This window comes from Fukomys damarensis, unplaced genomic scaffold (genome assembly GCF_012274545.1).
Source record: "Fukomys damarensis isolate Sample0158 unplaced genomic scaffold, DMR_v1.0_HiC HiC_scaffold_15, whole genome shotgun sequence".
Lineage (NCBI taxonomy): Eukaryota > Metazoa > Chordata > Mammalia > Rodentia > Bathyergidae > Fukomys > Fukomys damarensis.
In genome coordinates this window covers 59,110,902-59,123,038 of record NW_022900927.1, presented here as the reverse complement: position 1 = coordinate 59,123,038, position 12,137 = coordinate 59,110,902, and the positions used below count along the sequence as shown (strand labels likewise).

At 39.1% G+C, this 12,137-nt stretch overlaps 1 protein-coding gene across 2 annotated transcripts in view; it reads right to left on the bottom strand.

Moving 5' to 3' along the window:
- The window catches only part of Apaf1 (apoptotic peptidase activating factor 1), an 80,878-nt gene extending 68,741 nt beyond the window's left edge, over positions 1–12,137 (bottom strand). The window contains exons 1-4 of one of the 2 annotated variants that reach the window (XM_010629145.2): positions 12,079–12,137; positions 8,958–9,136; positions 8,645–8,834; positions 7,682–7,879 (exon numbers count right to left, since the gene is read on the bottom strand). In XM_010629145.2, coding sequence (XP_010627447.1) covers positions 7,682–7,879; positions 8,645–8,834; positions 8,958–9,095 — 526 coding nt within the window. In that variant the 5' untranslated portion in view covers positions 9,096–9,136; positions 12,079–12,137. The other variant, XM_010629144.2, reaches the window with a different exon arrangement.

Sequence of the window (12,137 nt, the reverse complement as noted above, 5' to 3'; positions counted from 1 at the left end):
AAGAAGAAGAAGAAGAAGAAGGCAGACACAAAATCCTGGCCAGGTGTGGTGGCAAAAACCAGGAGGCTGAGGCAGGAGGACCCAAGAGTTCAAGGTCAACCTGGGCTACATAGTGAGTTCAAAGCTGGCCCTGGACTATACAGTGAGACCTTGTCTCAAAAAAAGCTTCCTGAAGTTCCCAATAAGTCAGCAATTACTCAACAGCAAATTCTTGTGGCGTCACTTAATGTTACAGCAGTGGCCTGTGTACATACATATCTGCAAGTGCACAGGGAATTCTGCAAACTTCACTCCAAAGTGTCAACCAAGATTATTTTCAGAGCAGGATTTAGAATTCAAGAAAAAGGGGAGAAAGGCAAATGAAAAGACCCTTTACTTCTTTTACATGAAAATACTACTTTTGTAATATTAAACAAATAAATATTTATACTTAAGTTGTGTTTTCTAGTTAAAATTTTTTAAAATCATCCTGGAATTAAAGACAAAGCCAAGAAAGTATCTTGATGCAGCTACTTCAAAAATTACTCCAGTTCGGTACTCAACACCTACATTAAAAGAGCTTTCCCTCCCAACTTTTAAAAATCAGGGCACTAGCCAGGTGTGGTGGCACTGTAATCCCAGAACTCGGGAGGCTGAGGCAGGAGGATCGCCGTGAGTTTGAGACCAGCCTGGGCTACACAGTGAGTTCCAGGTCAGTCTCAACTATACAGTGAGACCCTGTCTCAAAAAACAAACAAACAAAAAAAAAAAATCAGGGCACTATAAATACATGCCAAACAAAAACAAAACGCCACTGGCTTTCAAAAGGAAGGCAGACAAACAGGTCTAGTAACCAATTAAACTGCAAATATCCCACCATCACAATATAACATTTAGTTACATACTGAGCTATTATTTCCACATTTCAGAAAGAATCTAAAAGTCTTGACTCTGGCCACAAGATGGAGCAATTTAGCCTTGAATAGGCTTGTTCTTCCAGTCCATTCAGAGAAATGTACTTAGAAAAATTGCCTTTATTCAGATAAAACAAATCAAATCCTCCCTCCACATGAAATTTAACTTGGTGGCAAATAATAATCTAACATCATCAAGGAAATCTTGGGAAGGACAGAAACAAGTATGTAGGCAGTTTATGAAGAAAGTATCCATGCTTTAAAAACTCAGCATACAGCCAAGTATGATGACACACACCTATAATCTGAGCACTCAAGAGGCTGAGGCGGGAAGATTGCCAGGAGTTCAAGTCAGCTACACAGTGAGTTCAAGGCCAAATATAACTATATAGGGAGACTCTGTCTCAAAAAACAACAACACCAAAAAAAAATAAAAAATAAACTCATCATATACAGTAATGTAAATGGCTTAAAGACATGTCAACAATTTACCTACAAATAAGAAAAAAAAAAAGGTGAAATTTTCAAAAGAAAATCAGGTTATTTTAAATGTACAGGTATAAGTAATTAAAATCCTAGCATTTAATTTATACCAAGCACTACCCTAAGATAACATATGCATTTCTATAGGAATCACAGTTTTTTGGGTTATTTGTTGTTGTTGTTTTTGAGATAGGGTTTCACTACGTAGTTCAGACTGATGTGGAACTCACTATGTAGCCCAGGCTGGTCTCAAACTCACAGTGATCCACCTGCCTCAGCCTCCCGAGTGCTGGGATTACAGGTGTGAGCCACTATGCCTGGCAGAATCACAGTTTTAAACAAGTTTGGAATTTATTATCTGCATTTATTAAAGAGTTTTGTACCTATAATAAATTAATGCCAAAACTTCAGTAATCCTGTACTTCAGAATCACAGACCCATAGATCAAAATCCTTAGGAAAGTATTCTTTTTTGTTTGAGGTCCTGCAGATCAAACCCAGGGCCTTACACACGTTAGCTAGGCAGGTGCTCCATCACTAAACTACACACACAGCCCTGAACTACTGGACCTATAAAGGCAGATTTCAAAGAGATTAAAAAGCTAAATACCAATAGTAAGGCTGTAACAGGATGATACAAGCAAAACTCATAGACAGCAACAAGGATAAATCTTTAAAACAGTGTCAGCCACGTGTGGCTCTAAGAGGCTGAGGCACAACGATCACAAGCTTGAGATCAGCCTAGGCTACTCAGGAACTTAGGGCAACCTTGTCTCAAATTTTTAAAAGGGCTATGGATGTAGCTCAGTGGCTCCATGTTCAATTCCCAGTACTCCAAAAAGTTAAAAAGGTGAATAAATAAATAAAAAGCGTCATGGGAGTAACAAAATAATACCATAACACTTACGCAAATGTTTAAATATCTGCTTACAAACAACACACCCATTTCATAAAAGCACACACACACGCATTTCCAAAGCACATACATTAAGAACTGTAGAAGGGTTATACTGCTTCTAATATAAAAAGAGGAAAGGAAATGAGAAAGGGAATCTTGAAACAGGAGATTGATAAGAATGGTAAGCAGCTAAAACGTGTGAAGACCTAAAATGGTAATGAGCCCTAAGCTAAAGAACATGATTAACTCAATATTCTGAACATGAAGGATAGGAGTTAAGCTCACATATTCTGCACGGGTATAATATCTCTGGGATTTTCTCAATGAAGTGGTTAAAAACTTCCAAGATAACAATCTGAGCCACTTATTCTATGTTCAATTTTAAACCCTAAAAATGAAAATTATTGTAATATAGAGCAATTAAAATAGGAGCACAAGGCCGGGATTTAGCTCAGTGGTTCTGCTGCCTGTTTCACAAGCGCAAGGACCCGAGTTCGATCCCCGGGACCAAAAAAAATAAAATAAAATAGGAGCATCTTTTAATCCTATAAATTGGTATCTTATAAATATATATTTTAAAGAAGGCCCATAATTTTTTCCTTTATTTTGGTTTTGTGAGACAGAGTCTCACCATGTGGTTCAGGCTGGCCTCAAACTCATGGCGATCCTCCCAGCCTAAGTGGTGGGATCACGGATGTGTGCCACCACATCCGGCTAGAAAGTTTGTAATATTGAAATGAAAACATTTCTTCACACTAACTAAGCCAATTTTATCTTAAGATATCCTCAGGGGTAAACTTTCAGTAGAGATTGTTTAAAACTCTCTGGCTCTGACACTTGCAAGGAGCTAAGTAAGTCCCAGGGAACATCTCTATAATGACAAAGGGGTAAAACCAAGAATTAGTGTATGTGCTGCTGGAGGGAGCACTAAAACTGAGAATTAGGAATAGGGCATCCTCCTGACAAGAGTGCAATGAGCGCTGTTAACAAAGGCTATGAAGTTATAAACTAAAGCCTTGTGTGCACTATGGATGTCCCCCAAACTCCGTGTTTCTAAATCTTAGTGGCTTCTAATTGAATCCATTCAATTTGTCATCTAAACTGTCTTAACTGATCATGACTTGTATGCAAAAAAAAAAAAAAAATTCTGCTGGAAGTCAGAAAATGTCTTTGGGTTCCCCAAAAAGTGTTACACAGACAGCAGTCACCAATGAAGGCAGCAAAGCACTAAGAAAGTGACACCTACTCCTGATAAATACCCGGGAACCTACCACACTCTCTGGGGTCAGTGGCGCACCTGCCAAAGTGTCTGAAAGGACACCCTTCCTCAGTGCAGCAGCCACCTATTTTTCACACCATCCCTGCTCCCCACCTCTACCTAGCACACTTGTATTCTTCCGCCAAATGCCAACTAAAATGTCACCGCATTCAGGGCAACTGCCCTACCATCCTCTTCCTCCGAACTGACAATCCTTCCTCTGTACCTTATACTTTCTCCTACTGATCCATCTATCCCATATACAGTATGTAATCTGATTATGTATGTTTACTCTCGTTTCATTAGCGAAATCCTCGGGTGCACAGACTAGTCCTTCTTTTTGGATACTCTGTGTCCAAAACTGTCAACCTCAGAGCAGCAGGCTCTCAAATATTTACTGAATGCACAAACAGATGAAGCATGAAAAGGACGTCAAAGGAATCTATCTATAAAGCCTACATACAAAAATGCATCTGTTTCATAGTCAACTCCCAGGTTTTCTCCTTGGGGCTTACATACAAGGAACGTTTACTTTCAAAGATAAGAAACTAATAGAGTTAATTATAGTACTACCTGGGGCTGGGGATGTAGCTCAGTGGTGCCGCACCTGCCTGGCAAGGGCAAGGTCCTAAGTTTCATCCCTGGTGCCCCCTCCAAAAAAAATCATACTACCTCTAATAGTTTAATATAGGATGTCAAATACATGGCAGAATTCCTAACAGGAGAACCACTAACAGAACCGAGTTTGTGAGAAACTCCTTCCCTACTGCACTCTATTCCAAGACAGACACTCCACTGCTAATAAAGCAGAAGTCTAGTTCTGCCAGAAGGCGGAGTATAAACTGGACAACCTTTTAAAAGCTTTCTTCGATCTTCTCAGTTGTTCGGATACAAGAGAATCAGCTTTAGTGCAGGAACATTAAGTATCCTCTGATACCTTTGTGAACTTAATTGTCCTACGAACCAGGCCTCATTCTGACAGGCAAGGTAGAAAATAAATTCCAAATTTAATTGTGCCCACTATCAGCAGAATAACTGTCCCAAAAGACACCCACTTCCAAATCCACAGAACCCGTAAATATGTTACTTTACTTGGCAAAAGAGATTTTGCCAGTCTGACCAAGTTAAAGATTTTAAGATTACCCCGATTATAAAATGAGCCCAAAGAAATGAAGGGCCCCTATATGAGAGAGGTAAGAAGGTCAGAAGTCAGAAAAGGAAATGTGAAACAGACGCAAAGGATAGAGAGAGAAGAGAAAGAAGGGGAGGAGGGAGAGGGAAAGAAAGGGAGGGAGAGAGGAAGACACCACGCACAGCCAGATTTGAAAAGGGAACCGGAGTAGAGGAATGCAAGCCTCCTCTAAAAGGTAGAAAATTCAAGGGGAAAAACTCTCCTGAGAGCTTCCTGAAGGAATTCAGTGCAGCTGAATTTTGGCCAAGTGAAAACCTCCTGAACTGCAAGATATAAATGTGTTGTTTTAAGCCACTAAGTTTGTGGTAATTTATTACCAGCTGCAACAGGAAACTAATACAATGCTTGAAGAATTATCTCTTGAGCCAGCAATGCACAGCAGTCAACACATACGCTCTCTGTCCACTACCACCATTCCTGTTCAACGTGGTTCTAAAAACATTAGCTAAAGTAGTTAGGAGAGAGAAAAAAATAAAAGAGATATGGACAGGAAAGGAAGAAGTTAAACTATTATCATTATTTGTAAGTGACATGATTGTCTTCATAGAAGATCCCAAAAATTCCACCAAGACTCTAGAATAACCAAATTCAGTAGTGCAGCAGTATACAAAGTCAACACTCAAGTCAGGAATTCCTGAGAAATCAGGGGAAAAACACCTTCTACAACAGCATCAAGAAAAATTAAATACTTAGGAATTAACCTAACCAAGGATGTGAAAGACCTCTACATGTGAAAACTATAGTGCCCTGAAAAAAGAAATCAAGCCAGGCATGGTGGTGCATTCCTGTAATCCCAGGCTTGGGAGGAGATGCGGAAGGAAGACTGCTAAGAGTTCAGGGTCAGCCTCGGCTACACAACGATTTCAAGACCAGCCTGAATTATACAGCAAGACCTTGTCTCAAACACACAGAACAAAACAAACAAAAAAAGAGAGAGAAAAGAAAAAGGAGAAAAGGAAATTAAACAGAACACCAGAAAATGGAAAGATGTCCCCATTTTCCTAGAGAGGCAGAAATATTATAAAAATGGCCATACTTCCAAAACTGTTACACAGATTTAACAAGATTCCAATCAAAATACCAATAGCATTCCTCACAGAACTAGAGAAAGCAATCGTAAAATTCTAACAAGACCAGAAGAGACCTAGAACAGCAAAAACAATGGGTAACAAGGGCAAGTCAGGAGGCATCATAACTCCTAACTTCCAGTTATACTACAAAGCTACTGTGATAAAAACAGCATGGTATTAGCAAAAAACAAAACAAACAGATTTGTGGATCAGTGGAACAGAACACAGGATGCAGAAACAACTCCAGGTACACTCAGCTACCTTATCTTTGACAGAGACCAAATGTTTTCACTGGATAAAAGACAGCATCTTTAACAAATGGTTCTGGGAAAAATGGCTTCCCACATGCCAAAGACTGAACCAGGATCCATACAGTATCTCTCACCATTCACTAAACTAAAAAAAAAAAAAAAAAAATCAAAGATTTAAATATTAAAACAGAAACAATCTGTTGGAAGATTACATAGGTAAAACTCCAGAAGATATAGGCATAAGCAAGGACTTTCCCAATGACACAAGAAATAATACAGAGTGAGAATCAACAAACGGGATTAAACAGCTTCTGCACAACAAAGGTAAAAACCAACAGTGTGAAGAGACAACCTACAGAATGGGAAAAAAATGTTACCAGCCATTCGTTGGACAGAGGACTGATATATTAGAATATATAAAGAATTCAAAAAATTAGACCCCCCCCCGCCAAAAAAAGATCCATTTAAAAAAATGGACAACAGAAATGAATAGACACTTCTGAGAAGTACAAACAGCCAATAAATACATGAGAAAAAAAGGCTTGTCACTAGCCAGTAAAGAAATGCAAATCAAAACAACACTGAGAATCCATCTCGCTCCCGGAAAAGATGGCTATCATCAGGAAATCAATAACACCCTGGCAAGATCACAGGGGGTGGAAAGGAATCTTTTACATTTTTGGTAGGATAACAAACTGATACAATCATTGTGAAAGCCAGTATGGAGATTCCTCAAAAAACTACAAATAGGCCGGGCATGTTGGCGCACGCCTGTAATCCCAGCACTCACGAGGCTGAGGCAGGAGGATCACCGGGAGTTCGAGATCAACCTGGGCTACATAGTGAGTTCCAGGTTAGTCTCAACTACATAGTGAGACCCTGTCTCAAAAAACAAAACAAAACAAAAAATCCAACTACAAATAGAAATTCCATTTTACACAGCTATTCCTCTTCTAAGAGTATCTTCTTGAAAAAGTCAAAGACATCATATCACAGTGAAACATGCATACCCATGTTTATAGCAGCACAATTCATATAAGCTAAATCGGGGCCAGGGACTTAGCTCAGTGGTTCCGCCATCTGTCTTGCAAGTGCAAGGACCGAGTTTGATCCCTGGCACCAAAACACAAAACAAAACATATAAGCTAAATCCTAGAAGCAGCCTATATACCAATCAACAGAGGAATGGATAAAAAGAGTAGTATTTATACACAATGACGTACTACTCTTCCATAAAGAACAATGATGAACTTAAGTCATTTGCTGCAAAGTGAATGCACCTTGAGAGCACAATGTTAAGTGAAATCAGACGCACAAGCTTAAATATCATAGTTTCTCTTATATGAGAAACCCAGTATATAAACTACAAAAGGAAAAAAAAAAGACTATAGGAAAAAGAGGTTCCTGTAATTCAGCACGGCCAACATCTCTCAAAGTGTACCTTGATTTAGCACAGCTGTTTTGTGTTTTATCATGTGTGTTTTGGTCTGTTACTCTGGCTGTTCATCCATGTTTATAATTAACTGATAAAGACTTTAAAAATAAATAAATCCATCTTTTTTTAAAAGGCGATAGCCAGAAAAAAATAAATAAATACAAATAAAAATAATAAAATTAAATTTTTTAAAAAACCTTACCTTCTAAGAGTGAATGATCTCGAACAGCTTCTGCAGCCAACACGGACTTCCCGCAGCCGGCCATGCCATAGATGGTGACCCACCCTGGTTCACCCTTCAGCTTCAAGAGCTTCTGCTGAACTGCAGCCACCAGCTTCTTCCTGGTAACAAAAACAACTGGCCTTTGCGGTACTCCACCTTCACACAGCACTGTCCTGACTGAAATCCAAAACAAGCGTGAATGAATCAAGCCCTGAAATGGCTACTTAATACAAAAAGAAAATAACAGAAAAGTGCAAGGCTAAGATCTTAGCCTCAGAATCTCCCAGAGAAATAAGCGGTTAGCACATTAACTTAAAACTTTTCTGGCCGCTTGGGATACAGAAAACAAAAGCAAACATACACCCTTCAAGACAACAGAAGTCTCCATCTACACCTTATCCCTTCCTGACTCTCCAGCCACGTCGTCTCTGCTGGAGGCTGGGAAAGTGGAGAAAAGCTCAGTAGTACAAAGAACACCTGTTCACCAGGTAGGAAGCCCTGGGTTCACTCCCCAGCTCTCAACTTAAAAAAAAAAAAAGGCAATCTGGGAAGGTGAGTGTAAAGGGAAGGATGTTTATGGAACTTCTTTCAAGTACACAGATGTCTTAGTATTTTTATTCTTTCCTAGAAACTCTGTAATACACAGAACTGCAAGAAAAATAAGAGCTACCGTCAGTCTTATCTCTAAAAATTAAGGTACGCATGTTAGTACGCATGTTAGTACGCATGTTAGCAATAAATAGTTCTCCAGGTGAGAATAAAATGAGTTAACATGGATGCATGCAAAAAATATTTAAACTGAAACTCTACTACCATTTTTCCATATGCATTTTTCAGGGAAACTACCGTACTCTCTTTGGAACATTACTTCTGCCATCAAATATATCAGAGCGATGTATCTATCATAATAGCAATGTAACAGAAGGTATCAAGGATACAAACCATATGAAGTTATTCCTCCAGCTGAGTTTTTGCTACTGGAGGAAGAAAGCATAGGCACGCCACTGTGGAGAAGGGCAGCAAGATCTTTATATCCTTCGTGTAGCAGAGCATTGTAGAACGATATATAGGAATAATTATCTTTATTAAGTATAAGTTTAATTAGCGTAGCTGCTCGTTGATGGTTACTGGGCTAAAAAAAAAATTAAGTAATTTAGTATACAGTGATAAGTATGTTTGCAACATAAATCAATGAAGACCAGTATCAAATTCTGAAATTTTAAGAAAAAAAGTAGACTGTCTGAAATGGTTTTACCTGATTTCTTACTCTTTCCTCCTCTAATATTGTTAAAACTCCATCACTAATCATATGATCCATGATGTATGCTGTTTTGATATCCTTTTCCAGAGCTTCTCTATGCTGAAGCAAACAATTTCGAGCTTTTGCATCCATCCTCTGTCCAAGTTTCTCCTTGTTGAGCTCTCAACCATGAGCTACAGGTAAAACATCAAAATATTTGTCAGGACAATAAACATATGAAAAGATGTGTAAGCTGGGCATGGTGGCACATGCCTGTAAACCCAAAACTCTAGAAGGCTGAGACAGGAGAATGGCAGGTTGGAGCCCTGCCTGCACAATTCAGTAACTTGGTAAGACCCTGTCTCACACAAAATTTTTTTTTAAATGAGCTGGGGATAGAGCAGTGTGAATGGTTCAGTCCCTAGAACCCCAAAATAAACAGGATGTGGAACCTCACTGATTGTAGAGAATTGTAAAGAAAATTTGCATGGTTTTTTTTTTCACTAAGGCTTTTTAAAGTGGACAAAACTCAGCCAAGGCACGATGGTGCACACTTATAATCCCAGCCATTGGGAGGTTGGGGCAGGAGGATCCCCAGGAGTTCAAAGCCAGCCTCGACTACACAGTGAGTTTAAGGCCAACTGAACTGGATAGTATGACCCTGTCTCAATTAAATAAATAAACAAAACTCAATGCTTTAAAAGGGTGAGAAATTTAGTATTCTTATGCACTATCTTGGGAGAATACCAAATGGAGGCAACTTTTCTAGAAGCCGATATAAGACACAGAAGAAGTATTTAAAATAATCATTCTCAGGTGTGGTAATGTATGCCTTTTAATCCCAGCATTTGAGAGGCTAAAGCAGGAGGACTAGTGTGTTTTTTAGGTCAGCCTGGGCTATATGTTGAGTTCAAGGCCAGCCTGAACTACACAGCAAAAGCCTGTCTCAAAAAAACCAAAAAAATAAATCAATCAATCAAATAAAGCATTCTCTATAACCCAGAAACCCCATTTCTAAAAATCTATGAGGAGACAGTCATTTATGTATGCAAAAACATCTACAGCAAGACTTAATGGAGTGTTAAGGTGAGAAAAAAATGAACGCATCCTAAATGTCTTATTTTGAACATGGATTTTTTTAAAAATTAGGGTGTACATACAGAACAGAATGTTATCCATGCATTTCATGTATAAAAACATACATGGAAAGATGCTCAAGGCACACTGCTGAGAAAAATTAGAAACACGACCCCATATATAAAAAGAAAACGTGCTGATGTCATACAAATACGTTTTGAAGTTTGTTCATTAAAACATTAGGGCTATGGGGGCTGGGGATTTAGCTCAGTGGTTCTGCCACCTGCCTCGCAAGCACAAGGTCCTGAGTTCGATCCCTGGTACCAAAAAAAAAAAACAACTTTTTTTTAATTTAAAAAATACATTAGGGCTACTGAATAGCAAGACTTGGTATTTTCCTTACTCCTTTTTTTTTCATATACTTTTGTATATTGTCTTAATTTTTTCAGTACACATCAGTTTTACAATAAAAACATTTTTTTACATTAAGATTTTATGTTAGTGACCATACTTAAGCCGTAATGTTTACAAACATTTTGTTCTTTATCCCTCATAAAGACTAGACAAAGCATTGTTGGAATTTTTAGTTCTTATTCAAAGTGGCTGTCAGCTCTAGATTTTCATTAGTAAACATTCTCACACAACAACAGGAAATACCCTTTGATGTAACTTGTAGGATTAAGAGGTGACCCAGGGTTTGGTTTGGTTTTTTCTTCTTCGAGACAACGTCTCTACATAGTCCACGCTGGCCTTGAACTCTGGTTCCTCCTGACTCAGCCTCAACGGCTAGATGTGTGCCAACATGCTCAAAGAATAATATTCTTTACAGCAAAATACTTTTAAATCTCTTCAACTTTGTTTCAAATATAGTGCAAATTCTTCTAGGGATTTAAGGCCCTGTGTACAGAAAGCCTACTAATTTTGGGGGGTACTGGGAATGTACTCCAGCCCTTGTGCTTGCAAGGCAGGCTGCAGAACTACAGAGTAAAAAACCCAGCTCTCCTAAAAATTTTTAAAAAGCAGAACTCCATCCAAAGAATTGCAGTGAAATGTCTAAATTTATTTAGCTTATTTATTTATACAATACACCTTGCCTGTATGCCAGGCACCTGAGAGTCCTTAAAAAATATCCTAGGGCTGATGATTTAGCTCAGTGGCGCTCCATCTGCCTCACAAGTGCAAGAGATTAAGAATTATCCCTGAAAAGCCAAGTGTGGTGGCGCACACCTGTAATCCCAGCACTCCAATAGCTGTGAGTTTGAGACCAGCCTGGGCTACATAGTGAGTTCCACGTCAGTCTCAAATACATAGTGAGACCATCTTTAAAAAAAATTAAAAAAAAATAAATCCCTGAAAGAATTCACCATCTAATCAAAGAAAAACAGAGCAATAATTAGAATGTGAATATCTTAAGTGCAAAACCAGAGATAAGTATAAGTAATTCAGAAGGCACAGAAAGGGGGCAATAATCAAGCTTGGAAAATGAATGTACTTTTGAAAAGTCACCAAATGCAGCACTTTTCAAAAGTAGGGAAGTAGCGCGTTTGCCTACGCTCATCAAGGACTAGTGTGAAACTGCTTTTTTTTAAAGTCAGTTTCAGGAATATCACATTTTCAAAATGTTAGGACACTTCTCAATTTATAGTAAGAAAATTCGACTTGACATAACAAACTTTTTTACGTTATGTCCAATTGCTAAGCCAACAAGGCGCTGGCAATCGAAACTAATTTCCAGTTTTACTCAGCCTTATTAAACTGACACGCACAAGTTTAAAGCACGTTAAAAACCTCTGCACAAACTGAAATGCGATCAAATTCGCCAAGGACCCCCACCTTTTGTAAGCACATCCAAATGGAAAACCCCTTTCCAAAAAGGAAAAACGAGACCCCTCGCAGATGTACAAACAGTTAAATTCCTCCAAGAAACTGTAAGCGTCTACTACTTCCTCTTCAGAGGATCTCTCTTCCCGGTACGGGGCCAGTGGTAATCGCCCGGGCCCCAGACCTCCGTCGCTGAAATCCGCTCCTGGACCCCGGGAGAAGGCAGCGGGTCCCTCACCCGGAGCTGGGCGCCGGGCCCCTCCGAGAAGTGCGGGGCGGCCGAGGGCGGCGGCGGGG